General features: G+C 32.3%; 2 protein-coding genes across 2 annotated transcripts; one reads left to right on the top strand and one right to left on the bottom strand.

Annotated features, from left to right (window-relative positions):
• Positions 1 to 2,453: 2,453 nt before the first annotated feature.
• On the top strand, positions 2,454 to 7,317 carry LOC148602028 (uncharacterized). The gene is made up of 6 exons (XM_088555212.1): positions 2,454 to 2,591; positions 3,138 to 3,180; positions 3,501 to 3,615; positions 4,793 to 4,879; positions 5,145 to 5,217; positions 5,610 to 7,317. Exons 1-5 carry the CDS (start codon positions 2,521 to 2,523, stop codon positions 5,198 to 5,200), a joined length of 372 nt encoding a protein of 123 aa, XP_088411338.1. The 5' UTR covers positions 2,454 to 2,520; the 3' UTR covers positions 5,201 to 5,217; positions 5,610 to 7,317.
• Positions 7,318 to 8,078: 761 nt separating this feature from the next.
• Positions 8,079 to 15,936, bottom strand: LOC148602027 (uncharacterized). The gene is made up of 2 exons (XM_088555581.1): positions 15,879 to 15,936; positions 8,079 to 8,698 (listed from the first exon to the last, which is right to left on the bottom strand). The coding sequence occupies exons 1-2, from the start codon at positions 15,927 to 15,929 to the stop codon at positions 8,282 to 8,284; spliced, it is 468 nt and encodes a 155-aa protein (XP_088411707.1). The 5' UTR covers positions 15,930 to 15,936; the 3' UTR covers positions 8,079 to 8,281.
• Positions 15,937 to 17,875: the final 1,939 nt, after the last annotated feature.

The raw sequence follows: 17,875 nt of genomic DNA, 5'->3' as shown, positions 1-17,875 counted from the left end.
AAATTCCATCATTTTGAAAATCCAGTATAATGAAATAAAAAAATTGAGATGTTTATTGAACTTTCACAGTAATTATCCATAATGACACTAAAACTCAAATCATATTAGGTTTGATCAAGACAAAACAAGGAAGTGCTTTCTGTAATACAACTTTACATAAGAGTCATGCATGCATGCACAATGTTGTACTAAGATGAGGATCCAGGATTTATGAAGGTGAGACGTAATTACGAGAAACAGTAATAAAGGAAACCAGATTACATTGTATGACTTGCCTAATGAATGAATATGATAAATTGCTATATTCAGTACAATATTTAGCAGATTACGAAAGTTTTTTTTTTTTCTGTGAAAAAAGGGGTGTACGCCCATTATGTCCTCCCTGCACCTGCACCCGACTATATGAAAAAGTCCCTTACTAAGGTAAGCAAGCAATAACTGTTAATGTTGATTTCATTTCAATATGTCGATAGTTGATGAAAAGTTAAGCGGTAGGTTCGCGTGTAAGAATTTTTGTTTAATTCACAGAAGTTATATTGAAAGACAAATTTATACGACGAATTGCACATGATTACAACTTCTTAAAGTTTAAATACTTTCAGATTAATGATTTCAAAAGCCTACTTTACTTATTGTAATTGCAAGTGAAAATGATTTTCTGTACGAAGTCAAACTAACATCAACCCTCAATCGAAAATATTGCACTCAGTCTGACTTTCTCACTTACAGTTGTAACCTTTGCAAAATTTTACCAGAATCTTTTACAGAACAGTATTTAACTTTGTTTTTGTTTCGACTTTATTGTTAAAGTTAAACATAAAGTACCAAGCTTAAATTTTCATTTGATTATAGAAAAAATTATATTATATGGTTGTTTTTTTCTAAGTATTCTAAAAAGTACGTCAACAATACAATCTTGAGGAATCCCATCATTAAAAAAAAATGATGACACCATTTCTAATCACTAAACAAAACTTTCATGTCTGTTTGGTTATTAAACAACTGTTACACTTACTAGGTATGTTGCACTACTCCCTGAAAAGAAGTTCCTAGATGTACTTTGCCCATTCATATGATTTAAGAAAAAGGGAGATAATGAATCCCCAAAAAAATGGACAAGCGGTGTCCCCAGAAACACGTAACTATACGTTTAGAAGTCTTCTTAGAAGTGGACTTTTTTTAATAATCATTCTATGCTGATTTGGAAGATGATAAATGATTTTTAGTATTTCCAATAATCTATTTACCGACTGGAGCATCTGAACTCGATTGAAAATGTCGGTGGCTTAATCGTTATAGAAGATCAAAATTTCCAGAAGTGCTACATTTATTCTATACCGTCTTTTATGCCTGTTCGAGAACTCAATCATATAAAACCAAAATGACATTGAAAAAAATTACTTTAGGAAAGAAATTTAATCTCGTTTGTTTTATTGCATTACCCGTCTTTTTTTTTAACTATCGAAATATTGAAAAGTCAACCGTTGCCCGAATTGCACGAACGTTTAATATACTTCATTTATGTCACATGCTTCACTTTTTAAGAACTTTAACACTTAAATGCGATTCTCTGTGACCTTCACAATTAAGCTTTTCACAACCTGTTTAAGTTTTTAGCTTCCATGCCAACAACCAGTACAAACGTAAAACCTCATTACATTTTGAATGTGATTAAACCGTAGAACTTAAATAAGAAATATTTTTTGTAGTTATGTACAATAATAATGCTTTTAATTCAGTTGTGGATCCAGAACGGGTGCAGGGGGTTGGCATCCCCTTTTCATTGAAAATTTGTCATTCTTGAGTAATATTGACAAAAAATTGCTCTTTTTCTTAGGAACTCCTACTGGCACCAGTCCTTTTTAAAGTGTCTGGATCCGCCACTGCGATTTAAAAAAGGCGGGAAAGAGTCACGCTAGAGTGATCAATATAAAATACTGTCAGTACTAGTATACTGTAAGTGTACTAATTTTTGTGATATTGTACTAGTTTTGTTCTAAGACTTGCGATTGTCAATTAAATTAGCGCTAAAATAGCTTACGCTAAATTGATTTTCAAAACCGCGGAAATTTATTCTCACGAATTTGTTCATTGGTAAAACGCTTCGATTTGTTTGATTTATACCCGGGTTCGTGAAGGAGTTTATAAAATGATTTGTTTAAGTATGACTTTTATTTTGCGACAAGCCGAAGATTCATACCATTTAAAATTCTCGAAATCTGTTGAACTATCTTCCACGCTTAAAACACATGTAAAAGAAGTCAAATCAGAACAAATCTCACATATATGATATAAAACAATTAAACTATGTAATGCTATGATAAAGAATATGCACAGAACTTTATATAAATATAGCATTCAGGAAACCGGAAGTCGTCATTGTCTAGCCTTTGTTGCGTCAATGCGGGTCGCATTCTGTGACGCTGTGCTGACATCCCTAACGACGGCACAGAACAGCGCGCCAACGGTTTTTCTGCTCTAGCATTTAACTTTGATAAATTCATAGTTAGCGTACAGATTATGGCATTTTTGTCTCTGACTAGTTTAATCAGCGTTTTGTTGGTTCAACCTTTGGTTATCTATCAATTTGGGTGAGTAACTTAGGTTTTGCGCATAGGAAACAATAATAAATCGCGAAAGATACACCAAATCTTTTCTTATTCGGTTGCGGTGAGCTTGTTAAACATAGCAGTATTTCTTTTCTTTTGTGAACACATGTTTATCATATTTTAAACGATCATTTATTGTATCATGTAGTTTATAATGGAAAAATATGCAAATAAATATTAGATATTGTACAATAGCTAACAGTTTCAAAAAAGCATATCTAGAAAATTATTTTAGAAATGTTACTGTTAATATATAATACATTATTATGTGTAGTAATTTTTTTTAAAAATATTTTTTTAATGTCATTCACTGTGTTACTTTTAATTGCATTTTATTCTTTATGTTGAATACTATTTACATATATTTAAGACCATATTGTTAACTAGTCCATGGACTAAATATGCTATTCTGCTTACATAAAGGAGATTATCATTATTTAATTATTATTTCCTATTGTCCACATGACAAGGAAACAAACTGAATAATTGAATATTTCTTAATTTTATATTCTCTTCATTATTTTCCAGATTTTTGCCAAATATACCCGAGTTAGAGTTTTTACCATACGAAGTGAGTTTATTTTCTTAATATTTCCACATTAATTTTTTTTTAATCAAACAGAAATACCACTCTTTTTTGTAGGAAATTTATGTACATGCAATTTATCTGTCATTACTACTTTCTTTTGACGGTAGGAGAAACAAAGTAACAATGGTCATTTACTTAATACTAGTATCTAAACATAAATGCCAACTATATACGTTGATAGTACAAGACTGTCCTGCTGTGCTCTTCTATGCTTTCTAGCGACAAGGCTGATACAACTTATCGAATTTGATATAATTTTGAGTCATGAAGTCCAATACTGACGGTTTTTTATTGCTCAACAGGATGTACCCCTTTCAAGTATAATCCCACTGAAAGATACATTGATGTTTGCCGTATTAACTGTTTTACTTTACATGGTATACGGTCGTTGGAAAATCTACCAGGAAGAAAAACAAGGTACTTTTCTTTTTACTAAAATGAACTTTTATTCATTATGTACAGATCCTATGAACATATGGTTTGTCTCAATTCGTAACTAATCGGCCATTTCGCTACACTTCCGGTCGAGCCGTGAAAAGCTGAGTACTTGAAGACATGTCTTAAAGACGGGTCTATGAGACGCGTCTTTAGACGAGTCTCAAGACATTTAATTTTAACGTGTCTCAAGACATTTCAGGATGCCTCAAGACACTGAGGTCTATTTGCTAAGTAGTTACGATTGTGTTTGACAAGCTGTTACCTACTTTTAATCGTCCTTGCTGATTCAAATTGATGATGTTATTCTTGTATTATGATCTGTAAAAACCTCATCAATTCCCAGAAGTATATACATGTTCTCAGCTTGACGACGACGACAGAAGCATACCATTTACACCTATTGTGGTTCTCAATGGGTACAGCTTATTGGTGGGATGACCCCGACAGTGACATACCATTTACACCCAAAATGCATATAATTGATTATATTCAATACCAAGAAATGAATGAAGTCCACTGTTTATCGAAAACACACTGATTGATTGAAAATTATCATTTTATTAAAATGCTGTTCTACAAAAGAAAAAAAACATACAAAATATGGATAACAAAATGAATACATGGTAAACAAACCGTAAATTTTGCAATTATAAGAATTGTGCTGAATTGTATTGGACTGAATTAAGCGCAAACTTGCTGCGAATTTTGACAAAGAATCAAGAATTTCTCAAATGATCCTAAAAACCGGAATATAAATTTAAAAAACAGCGAAAGAGGCATTGTAAAATTTTTGGAAACTGCTTCCGTAATAAAACAGACGAAGCCATCTGAGGACTAGAATAATGGGAATGGGCGGGTAGGTTAAATGTTGTGCTCCACCAAATGGCGATTGTGCCTGCAGGCGACTGACCAGATTGTCCAAACAGGTAAATGCATGGATGGCTCTTATTCTTTGATTGGTTGACCAATTGAAATTCTGCTTCCTTAGATGAACGTAACTATATAGACATATTTTGCACGTACTTAAAACCTTAATGTGAAAGTCATGAAATATCATTTGTTTTACATCGTAGATTCCTTTATGTCCGATGACATAAATAGACATATGTTGAAGCAATCATTACATTTATTAGTTATTTCTTTTTTTTTTTTTCAGAGCTCGAGCAATTGTTCAAAAACTGTTTAGAAATGCAGGTCTCCTCAAAATGCGACGAGTACGGAGGTGATTCAGAAAATGATTTCGGTAAGTGACGAATTTAATCGGTGCATAGAATATAATTTAAGTATGACAATATTGCTATTTGAATTATTATTTTGATGATTTTTTCATCACGATAAATATATGGATTTTTAGGACAATTTTTTATAAAAAAAAAACACCATGAAACTAGGTTTTGTGCTTTGCATAGTAATTATAAAATGATACTTTTCAAAATTTATATATAGCACTACATTATCCTATGAGGCCATTCAGCAGTAAAAAAAAACTTTCTTTGTGTTATATTTAGATACCAAAATTGCAGAACAGGATGTAGCCATTTCAGAACTGATGTTAGATGCTTAAAAGGGATACAAATTCAGGTATGAAACGTGAATAGACATTCAGCCCTGCTTTTCAAACCTTTTTTTCCGAGTTCTGGAGTTTTCGGGCAGCGGAAGGAGGGGGGAAGGTTCCAGCAATTAATAAGAGGAGAAATATGATTTCATGTTATTATTTCTTCGTTTTTGACATTAATGTATTTCGCACTAAATTGCCAAACTTTTCCAACGAAAAAAAAAATAATGAACATATTAAGACAAAACAAAAAAAAAATATTAAACACACAAGGAAAACCATATGCATTTCACATACAATTACAAGTTATGCAGTTATCGGTATACTACTACCAGATAACGACCTATGTAATACAGGACGAAATAACATCATGTTAAAACGTCATAGTTCACTTTTTAAAATTCTCCTTTTTGTCCAGATGTGGAAAGATGCACATAGATGTCGACCGGGATGAAGATTGAATGTGGACTGAATATGGAACGGTTACTTTTTCTTAATTGTTTCATTTCTTTGCGTTGTTTTCTTTTATTTTGATTTTGTTTTGCTTACTTGGTTACCTTTGTGTTGTTTTCGTTATGTTTGGCTTGATGTTGATTTTAACTTATGAGTGGGTTTTATGGATTTGTTATATTTTGTTTTGCTGATATATTTCATTTTTGTGTATTGCATCTGAAGCATGAAAACTATTTACAATTATCACTACATGACCACAATTCCGTAATGATTATAATGATTACATAAAAAAAATCCAAAACAAAAATGAAAAAAACAAAAAAAAAACCAACAAACAAACCAACAAACAACAACAAATACAAATACAAAAACAAAACAATTGCACCTTCACTTCCAAAAGCAGATTTCCAGGAATGAATATTAAGTGTCAGTCCCTTTAAGAATTAGGCAGTAGGTGAAACATAGTATAAAAAACCCAAGCGTTGTATTTGCACCATCAAAATTAACGAGGAAAACAAGATTTTTTCATATAATTTTGGTAAATTGAATTATAATTTTCTTGAAATGCGCATGAAATTAACATTTCAAGGGCAGATAACTCTGTCAAAAACCCAATTTTCTAACATTCTATTGTAAAGCGACTGAACAAACCCAGTGATGGAGAAATCAAAAAGCAGAATTTTCCTCTTTGAGGGAAATTATATTGTCAGATCGGTGGATTTTTGACATGCACGTTTCTGATTTTTTCCATTATGCCTGATTTTTACAAAGACGTACACTTAAGTGAACATTATGAACACTCTAAATATGAATTTCACGGAAGTAATAATGAACTATTAATTGGTAGTGGAGGGTATGGAGAAGAAAAATCCGAAGAAATGCATGATGACATTGACTTAATTTATATAGAATAGTTTATGTCAATTACTTGTATATAATATGACAGAACCTCTAACAGTGATAATAACAAGAAACATAACAATTTTATCTTTCACTTTAAAGAGTAATCAAGGGAACCAAGGTTCTAGCAGAAATCAATAGAAAGTTATCCAGGGACAAAGACCAAACGTGGAAAACAGACAAACACGACAAAGAACACAAAGTAACTAAAATAATGCATACAAAATAACAAAAGTAAATGAACAACCCCAACTCCACTAAAAATGGGAGCATGGACCAGGTGCACCGGTAGGGTAAGCGTCTTCTGCTTTTCTAGAAACACCCACCGAGTTGCTCATAAAATTTCAAGTCCGGGGTAGACGAAAGAGGAAAGGAAAACTATGACACGTCGAGCAAATCAGTTTTCTTGATGCAGATGGATACACTGTAACGATCCACAAGTTCATGATGACGGTCATAAAACTTCTGTAGTGATGACTTCAATCTTGTAGCAATATAACCCTGTTCCAGAGGCTTAATTGTAAGAAATCTAACGCGATAAAAAAAGTCTGCGTAGTTACGGTATGCTCTGGCATAAGGTATGAGTTGTGATATAAAAACTCCATATCCAGGTGGTGAAGAGATGTGGAAATTAATTCACAGAAATGGATAGTGAATGAAATTTCTGAAAAGGTTACAGACATTTATGCAAAGACAAGTTCCAATAATGTCTATTTTTTTCTTAAATATATTTTTCGAAAAACTTGATACTCATGTATATAGTTCCAATTCGACTTCATTTGTGAATTGAAAGTTTAAGTTAACGTTTTGTTATATATTATATCAGGTTTTGATATCTATTCACACTTAATTGTTATATTTCTGTTGTCTTTTGCTATATATTCACGCTTTATTGTTGAATTTCTGTTGTCTTTAGGTGTATATTCACGCTTAATTGTTATGTTTCTGTTGTCTTTTGATATGTATTCACGCTTTATTGTTGAATTTCTGTTGTCTTAAGGTGTATATTCACGCTTAATTGTTAAGTTTCTGTTGTCTTTTGCTATATATTCACGCTTTATTGTTGAATTTCTGTTGTCTTCAGGTGTATATTCACGCTTAATTGTTAAATTTCTGTTGTCTTTTGCTATATATTCACGCTTTATTGTTTGATTTCTGTTGTCTTTTGCTATATATTCACGCTTTATCGTTTATTCATGATTTTTGTGTTGTTGTTTGTGCTTTTGAAATGTGAAGAATAGTATCATGATTTTACTTTGAAAATACTAGTCACGGTTATCTAGATACATTAAGGTAAATATGACGTTACACAATGAATAATTTGACGTTGCCTTGTTTGAAGCAATTTCATAATGTTTACTACTATAGTAGGCGGCATTATACACCACAAAAGCAATTCTGACGACAATCAGATAAATGGATAACACAAAATAAGGATGTTGTTACTGCTTTTATTAAGAATGTAATTACTACTAGGAATTTCACAGATGGTGAATTATTGCTTCATCATTTTCTATAGATTTGATTTCCTAAATTATACGAAAAGTCAGTTTTAATTGCAACTTAATGCATATTGACATGGAAATTTGTAATTTTCTTCAATAAATGGAATTTTAACTATATGATTTAAATTCAAATTGCATTCTTTTAGTTATAATTAATATTGCATCTTAGCTAATCTCTATTTGTTTTATCAAATACAATTAGAATTTTCTAATCGCATTTTAACAAGTTTTTCTATCGTCTAAAGTTGTTGATATCACTGATTTCATTTATAAGGTCTTTATCAACTGGTATCAAGTCTAACACTCCTTTACTGCTAAATTGATTATTTTCAACGTCACTTCCGGTGAACCGCTTTCCTTTGTTTGGCAAACGATTGTTTAAATCCCTCCAACGTCCGAAAAATCTTTTCTCATTGCTTTTGTCATTGCTATTCTTTCTAGTAAGTAACCACCGAAAATTTTTCCACCTTCCGACATTTCTTTTTTCACCAGAAACATTGATATTATTCTCAATGGCGTTTTTTTCATCAGACATTAACCGTAAGTTCTTCCACCTACCAACATAGCGCTTATCTCGCCCCGTTTCTTTGTTTTTCTCACTGATAGGCGAGTTTTGTTCGTGTTCTTCATCCCTTGGATTTGATTGCACCTAAAATAAGGATAAATTTTGTAAAAAAGTATTTTGAAGATCAAATGAACTATGAATGACTTTTACTTGGTGCTTGTGTAACTTAGAAAGTACGTTTGAAAGTAGCCTTTTTTGGTAACAAAAACGAAGCGATTCAACCGTTAAGAATTTAGCAATAGAGAAGTAGGATTGACATGTATAAACTCTGGACTTGTTTTGACCTTTTTGTCGAAATTTGCTAATTTTAGGAAGCCTTTAAAATTAATATCACAATTAATTTCACTTTTTGTTTCTTTTTTAAAGGATACATTAAATAAATAGATCTTTTTAATATGGTATTAATAAGGTTTATTTATTTGAAAAAAAATATTCGTTTTCGTACAAAGTTGATACAAAAAATCATTTTATAAAAAGTGAAAAGGCTGATAGATAAAACTGGTAAAAACAAATAAACAACAAACATTTCCACAATCAATAAGAAAACAATGTTTTAATTAGCACCAATAAATGTCTATCCTAACATTTTAATCTCTTCATTTATTTGATGTTCACAACAAGTCCAATTCCCTGATGTACAATGAAAAACATTTAGCCACAACGTACTTCGTTTCAAAAGGGCAAGAAGGTACTAATGTTGCAATCATGAAACATTTCTATCAGTCTGTAATTACAATGTTCAGCGTTCCAGTAGCTTGTAATGCAAATAGAAAATAAAATGTGTAATTGGAAAAACATAACACAAGATTTGTTGGCATTACACTTGTTTGTTGGATGATCGTTTTGGGTACAAATCAATACAATATGATTATGAGCAAAAACATATTCCTAAAATGACTAGATTATTATACAATGTACATATATAGATGAAAAATAACACTCTTCTAAAACTGGCATTGGTTGTGACGTCTAATACGCTATTTCAACAGGTATATTTTCGATGTCCAGATTTTGAGAGATATTCTGTTTCTGACCAAATATTATAAACGATGGAAATTGATAAATTTTCTTAACATCAACTTTGCCCGGTGACAATTTTTTGCTGCCTGTTTCTATTGCAATATTCCGTAATAATGAACCTTAATTGAAACGGGAGGTTTAGCGCGCTATAAAATCTGGTTGATCCAGCTATTTTCATCACAAATGTCTGTATCAAGTCAGGACCTTTGCGGTTGTTTCCAATTTCTATTGCCTTTATATTAACATTGGTTACATGGATTTTCTTTCTTTTGACTATTACCTAGAATTTTACTGTTAGTTCGGTAATTTTTTTTTATAACTATCCCCTTATTTATTGCATAAAAACAAGTCCTTTTTAACATTTTTGTGATGTTTAAGAGTCATCTTATTTTCTTTTGTCTGTTATAAGTCAACTGAAATCTTGTAAATTGTAACATTAACTTACATATGTAACTCTTTGTTTACGTTGAATTGTTGAATTGAATAGATGTATTTACTTTAACCCCATCCCCCTAAAAACATCTGTGAAAGACAAGTAAATAAGGAAAACCACGAACATGCTCCCAGTTTTTAGTGGAGTCAGAGTTGCTTATTTACTTTTGTTGCTTTGAACGTATTATTTTGGTTATTTTATGTTCTTTTTGGGTGTGTCTGTTATCCTATCCTGGTCTTTGTCCCTGAATTAGGTTCTTTTGATTTCCGCTAAAATCTTGGTTCCCTTGATTACTCTTAAGAAAAACGATTTTTCCACTACCGTTTGTCAAAAAAGGTATAGATGCAATTAATTTGGCTAACATCCTCCATCACAAAAACGTTAACAACAAAATTACCCCATATTTCAAAGACAAATCCATACCAATTATTTCATATTCCTATACTTCACCCATTGCATCCAAAATTTTCAATTATAAAAGGCTATTGCAGAACCTCGAGATTGAGGACTTCAAGGCTAAACCACCAGACTATTCTTGCAAAACCTCTCCATTCAAATATGGTCCTTCTGGTCACGTCGTTACAAGAGATTTAACCATTATCGAAAACGAATTTCTGCGCAATATCCTTTCTAAAGGTCCCAAGGACCGTGAACCACGCTCCATAAATTGGAATTATAACTTTAAAATTCTTATGGATGCCGTCGAGGACTATGCAAGAAAATGGATAAAACGAGAACAAGAAGACATTGATTCGCTGTCAGAGTGGTTAAAGGCCGTGAGGTCTTTCATTTTTGGAACGAATGAAAGTTTTAAGTAGGTCAATGAGTGCCAAGGCTACATCAGTTTTTACAGACCCCGATGTAGCAAAAACATTGTCTACTATACATGACACGTGTTGTCGTACCGGCAGACAAAGCCCAAAACAACATTGTTTTTGTCTGCAAAATATATCCAATGTTTATTATCAGAGTTAGACCTAGAAAATAATAGCAGTGATAAGACCTATATTGCTACCATTCTCTCCAAAGAAGAGATTGTGGAAAACCATAAATCTGTGCTATCCTCTTTTGGTCTCTCTACCAAGGACGATGATTGTGATTTACCGTCTATGTACTGGATTCCTAAACTTCACAAAAATCCATACAAACAACGTTTCATAGCTGGATCTGCAAAATGTACCACCAAACATCTTTCAAAACTTTTAACTTCTATACTCACAACTGTCAAGGAGGGTCTGCAGTCCTACCACAACACTTGTTACTCCCGTAGTGGTATTAATTCAATGTGGATCCTGAAAAATTCGAAAGATCTTTTGGAGACAATCAGTTCAAGACTATTATCTGAATATAATAGCATTAAAACCTATGATTTTTCAACACTGTATATTTCTATTCCCCATACTCAGTTAAAATCCCGACTTAAAAACATTATACATCGTTGTTTTTCCAAAAAAGATGGTACACCTAGATACAAATATATAGTTCTTGGTAGGGATTCCTCATACTTTGTAAGAAATAATTCCAAATCATCTTCCAAATATACAGAGGAAGATGTTTACAAAATGCTGGAATTTTTAATCGACAACATATTTGTCCAGTGTGGTGGACGTGTTTTTTAACAAACGGTCGGCATTCCAATGGGAACAAATTGTGCTCTTTTACTTGCTAACCTATTCCTTCACTCTTATGAGGCTGACTTTATAGCTGATCTGATCAGAAAGAAAGAATATCGTTTGGCTAGATCCTTCAATCTCAGTTTCCGCTATATAGATGACGTATTATCTTTAAACAACCCTAATTTCGGGGATTTGATACACCACATTTACCCAAAAGAACTTGAGATAAAGGATATTACAGACACTGTGAAGTCAGCCCCATATCTTGACCTACACTTAGAAATCGACAGTAAAGGAAAACTATTGACCAAACTTTACGACAAACGTGATGACCTTTCATTCAGAATTGTCAACTTTCCTTTCATATGTGGCAACATCCCTTCGGCTCCTGCGTATGGAGTGTTCATATCACAACTCATACGTTATGCCAGAGCTTGCCGGAACTACACAGACTTTTTGTATCGCGCTAGAAGAACTCTAACAAATAGGCTTCTGGAACAGGGTTATGTTGCTACAAGATTGAAGTCATCACTACAGAAGTTTTATGGTCGTCATCATGAACTCCTGGATCGTTATGGTGTATCCATCAGCACCATGGAAACTGATTTATTCAATGGGTCATAGTTTTTCTTTCCTCGTTTGTCTACCCCGGACTTGTCTTTTCATGAGCAACTCGGCGGGTGTTTCTAGAAAAGCAGAGGACGCTTACCCTACCGGTGCACCTAGTCCATGCTCCCAGTTTTTAGTGGAGTCCGAGTTGCTCATTTACTTTTGTTACTTTGTATGTATGATTTTAGTTAATTCATGTTCTTTGTTGTGTATGTCTGTTTTCCATGTCTGGTCTTTGTCCCTGGATTACATTCTTTTGATTATCGCTATAACCTTGGTTCCCTTGATTACTCTTATATACATTAATCAATAATTTTCTTTTTAAAAAGTCCATAAAGCTTTAATAAATGACGAACCCATGAAAACAGAACTTCATATGACTGCGGCATGTGTTAAGAATGGCAAATGGCAGACTGCATAACTACTTCTGCGACGAACACCACAAGAGAAGAGAAAACTCACTTTGGTTGATTAGGTGAGTGTTATAAAAACAAGCATAAAATACCACGTACGACAAAACCGAAGACGTTCTATAACATAACTTTCAATCAAAATTAAACTAAAATGTAAGATTGAATCGAAGAGAAGTGTGTCTTTTAAGCTGTTATATGTTACGGCTTCCATAAAAAAGTTTATATATATACTTTAAAGGAAAATATTCAGACACTGGAGTGTTATAAATATAAATGCAATGGAACTACCAAGCACCAATCAGTACCAGCCCGAGCACCAGATAACGTCAGAAATATTTTTATTCATGATAAATCATATTAATCTTTGAAATTAATGATGTTACAGAAATTATTTTTTTTTCTCAAACTAAGAAACTTACCAAAAATTATGGCCATTAGTCTCGGCTGTTCTTAAAAAAAAATAGAGCAAAACACAAATTTCGAAATTTTTCGTCTATCACTGACTTGATTTTTTTATGAACAGCTTATTATGATTATTTATTATAGTACAGATATGAAATCAGAAAGGCAAGATTTCGACATTACGATATCCTGAAGCGCATCATTGCTTTTCTGTATGATACTTATTTGAATTATTATAACCCGAGAACTAAATGCACAGCAATAACAACAACCAAAACCCTAAAACAGTATAACATGTATTTCAAAAAATATGTTCAATTCTAAGAAGATTCTATTTAAACTGTGAAGTTTAACTTGATGGCTTTTGCGAAGCAAATCTCTTGGATGAAATCATAAAAACATGTTAAAGGACAATTTATTACGTTGTTTGTCATTCAATGATTGCATGGTGTTTTTTAAAATTTTATTATGTTTTTTTCTCAAATTGTTTGAAACAAGTTACTTTAAAGTATTAATGCAACTTAATCCATTCAAAACCGAGTTAGCTTTAAGAGATAACTATATTCTAGATTAATACTGATATGCACACCGCAAACCTTGTTTATAAACTATGGCATTTCATCTTTAAACACACTTTTATAACAGCAACAAATGACACTTTAAAACCAATTGATATTGTAATTGGGATCAGAAAGCCATTTAGCTGAATGAAAACTAAATCTTCTTTTGTACGAAAGTCATACTAATTTGACAGCTTGAAACATCGATCGTTTGAAATGCTTTTGAAATTGTAGCATTGAATGAATTGGAAAGAGCCACAAGTCCTTCTAGTCTGCCTAAAATTTCATATTTTCAAATCCCCCGGTTATCAGTATAAATATATCATTTTTATGCGATAAAAGTGGTCATATTTTAGTTCATATCAAACTGAAGAATAGAAACTTTTGGATAAAGAGGAATATAGTAAGTTCAAATGAGGGATATCCATAGATTAATAAAAGCCTTGAATATCAAAGGGACAAAATGTAAAAAAAAAAAAAACAAAAACAAAAACAAAAACAAAAACAGGCGACACTAATCCCATTTAAAAATCTGAATTCCAATGCTTCTCGTAAAAGGTCAATGGTCAGATGAAAGTCAAGGGGCACCAGGATTCAAACGGTAACCAAAAGAATATAATCTAAGGAAAACCACAGACATGATATGATGAGATAATAACAACGATAAGAGATAAACTTCTGCAACTCATCGTCCTTAAAATAGATCATACATCTTACACGAACCATTCTCTTCTGTCAGTCATATTGCCATATGATACAAAAGTATGCACTTCCAGTGATGAAATAGTGTTTGAAATGAGTTTAAAAACAACCGCTTTCAATCATTCAAGAATGGAACAGTCTGGTCTCATTCAATCATTCAAGAAGAATTTTGTGCAAAAAATATTTGTGGTAAAATTACACACATTAATTTTAAAAAGCCTCTTTCAATTGGAGGATAATTGGCGGGAAAATGTTCTGCAGAAATGTAATTGAAATTTTTTTTTTGAATACTCCGAACAAACCTTGGTGACCCCCAGTTTTCTTTATGCAAATTTTAAACAGTTTTATTTAGTTTGCGAAATGGTGAAATTACCTACGTACACGTAATTTACATAAACTATTGTAAGAGATCGCCTACTTTTAAATTTGACAGTCTGTTCGGTAAAAGGCAGGATCTACCTTAATATTAAGGAGGTAGACCTAGGATATAGGACATAACTCTTACAAAGCATTGGAACGTTTGTATTCAGCATTTAACATCAATCTCGTGTAAGCATCAAAGTAACTTGGACTGATTCTATTCTGTTTATAGGTTTTGGTGAAATTGAATATGATACAAACATATCTCTGATTTCAAGAGTTTTTTCCTTACCCTAGGTCTGCCTCGTTAAGTCCATTAAGATATGTGAGATGTAGATAGTCAACAAAGAAAAAGGTATTAAATTCACCAAGCGAAGAACATTCAGAGGTGAAACATCAAGCCAAATTTGATCAGATCACAGAATACTAAACAACAGAACCAACATTACTATATAAACTAGGACCAATACAGCCAAATAATAATAATAAAAAAAACCAACAACAACAAGCAATCAAACAAACAACAAATACACGGATCATTAAGGATTTACAACTACAAATCTAATTTTGTTTTTGTTCTTACAATTTACGTGTATGCAACTAGGATGAAAAGGATGATATTCTTCATGGGTTACCAATCTTTGTTGTTTTATGGCTTTGGTAAACAACGAAATTTGGTTCCCAACGAAAACGAAATTTTCCATTGAAATCTACGAATTCAAAAATCTACGAACTAATTGTTTTTTCCCTAAATCGCGAAAATTGGTATCCATGAATAAAAAGGTACTTTCAAAGTATTGAATGGGAACAAGCATCGATCTCACACGAACTTTTCAGATGCAAGCAACCAATATATTATTCAATAATGGTTTGAAAGCTAACATAAATTGAAACAAACATATCAAAGACAACTTTGAAGTCTCATGATATATTAAACCGTAAACGTGGCAAACATGTTTTTGATCAACTATTTTCAGTATTAACATCACTGTTTAATAAATATTCCATTGATAAAACTAGATTTATGAAAGTTGTTTTTTTTTCTTAAACGACCAATGCAAAACATAAACAAGAACCATATTCTGTAAAACGTCCTATATTAAATAAATAGGCATCTAGTTAATTCATTTTAAATCATTAAGTACTTACGCATTCGGCGACAAAAGCCAACATTAAAGCAAAATACAATATGTGGTTCATGCCTTCGGTCTCGTCAATACCATTAATAGGAACAATCATTACCTCTAATATTTTTGAATTAACAATAAATCACGTGATCACATCGTCACCAATCAAGTGACTATATAATGAAATGCATTTGGTTTTGTCTCGACGACATAGGTGCATTTAGAGACCAACTGAATTGTTTTTAAATAGTCATAAAATAATATTAAACCAAGATAAACACATACTAACTATAGAATTAATGATCAATCCGGCCTTCTTTTTCAAAAGGTAAGAATCTGTTTATGCAACGGTATATATGTAGTATATAGACAATAACAGTACACTGACTTGGCATAAAAGTGTAATACGGAAGAGGCTTATAACTCTTGGAAAATGCGAGTCTGTGTCGAACATTTTCATCGGTTCGAGCCGAAATGTTTGTTAAATAGATTTTAAACTACAACAAAAATGTAAATGTAAAATTAAAAACACTCGGCGGAAGTTTCTAGAAAAGCAGAGGACGCTTACCCTACCGGTGCACCTGGTCCATGTTCCCAGTTTTTATTGGAGTCCGAGTTGCTCATTTGCTTTTTTTAGTAGTTTGTAGTATGATTTCAGTTACTTTATATTCTTTGTGTATGTGTGTTTTCCATGTCTGGTCTTTGTTCCTGGATTACATTCTTTTGATTACCGCTATAACCTTGGTTCTCTTGATTACTCTTGCGTATTAGACAAGAAAAACAACTTTTTTATTCGAAGTGGGTGACTGTTCTGGAATTGCCCACCACTTATTGGAAGTCAATTGTCTGCTTTTCGTTGCTTCTTTTTTTTTTAAATTGTGGTAGGCTTGTTTCTTTGGCCTATTCTAAGAGTGCATACTCTTTAATTGTTGTCTATGTCCACGTAAGATATTTTTTTCATGAATTTGCAACAGATTTCATTTATTTATTCTCGGAGTTCACACATGAAACTTTCTACATCAAGCATTCGGCGTCATAGAAACTACAATATAAGTCTTCACAATCGACTGCAATATTGAGCATTACATTCGAGTAAATAAAAAAAAAAACGCATATGGCAAAATGCAACAATTATACAAGTCTATCATCTAAATCAAAATCAGCAAATACATTAAATAGCAACAAAATTAAGGGTAATAACTCTGTAAATGGCGCTCAAATACAATATAATCTACTGTATTTTCAATGTCGATTATCTACCAAGAGCAGGCAGATCTGAATGAATGATTACACATTTCATAGTATAGACCCATAAAACAACTTAATTACAAAATTAAAAATATGTAGCCTTTTGTGGGGTGTTTCACATTTTTCAGATTTTGCATGATTCTTACAAAGACAGCTACTTAAGACGTCACCATAAAGTCTTCAACAGGTATAAACCCCCATGACCATGACTACACTTATAAATTAATGGTCTCTGAATACAGTTCATCATAATCAAACTAACAAAATAACATTACGACACAAAACACATTCATGAGCGACATCATCTGATTGTGACCAGCACAAAGAAAGATAACTATAATGCTGAAACTTCACTTCATCATGAAACATATCAAAGCTTAAGTATGAAATAAGTATTCTAATATAACATTCTTAAAAGGCTGTGAGACCGCAACTGTTTTTGATTTTGGATTGCTATATGAGCAGCAGGCGACTAATTGAGCGTGGTGTGTGTAAAGTTATGCCCACTTCAAATCATGTAAACAAACACACGTTACATTCAGATATGTATCAGCTGTTTTCATTCATTTTAGTAGCATGAATGAACATTATGGTTTACAAAAGTTATATTATATTTCGTATAATCACCTGCATACGTACATGGTAGAATTCGCCTCGTGCGCCATCATGTAGGAAAACAAACAATAACAATTGTCAATCAATGAAACATTTCAGTATAGGCATTGTACCTGTCCATGTGTGACCTTATAATGCAAACAACTGTGCAATATC

Source organism: Perna viridis, chromosome 12 (assembly GCF_037379345.1).
Source record: "Perna viridis isolate PV_CMFRI_1.1 ecotype Kerala chromosome 12, ASM3737934v1, whole genome shotgun sequence".
NCBI lineage: Eukaryota > Metazoa > Mollusca > Bivalvia > Mytilida > Mytilidae > Perna > Perna viridis.
The sequence above is the reverse complement of the archived record's forward strand: the minus strand, read 5'-3'. Positions and strand labels throughout refer to the sequence as shown.

Bases quoted from the DNA above. Each gene is read 5' to 3' on its own strand.
- LOC148602027 (XM_088555581.1), bottom strand. From the start codon at position 15,929: ATGAACCACATATTGTATTTTGCTTTAATGTTGGCTTTTGTCGCCGAA. The intron at 8,699-15,878 runs GTAAGTACTTAA...TCCTTATTTTAG, and splicing joins TGGCTTTTGTCGCCGAATGC to GTGCAATCAAATCCAAGGGA.
- LOC148602028 (XM_088555212.1), top strand. From the start codon at position 2,521: ATGGCATTTTTGTCTCTGACTAGTTTAATCAGCGTTTTGTTGGTTCAA. The intron at 3,181-3,500 runs GTGAGTTTATTT...ATTGCTCAACAG, and splicing joins TAGAGTTTTTACCATACGAA to GATGTACCCCTTTCAAGTAT. The intron at 4,880-5,144 runs GTAAGTGACGAA...TGTTATATTTAG, and splicing joins TGATTCAGAAAATGATTTCG to ATACCAAAATTGCAGAACAG.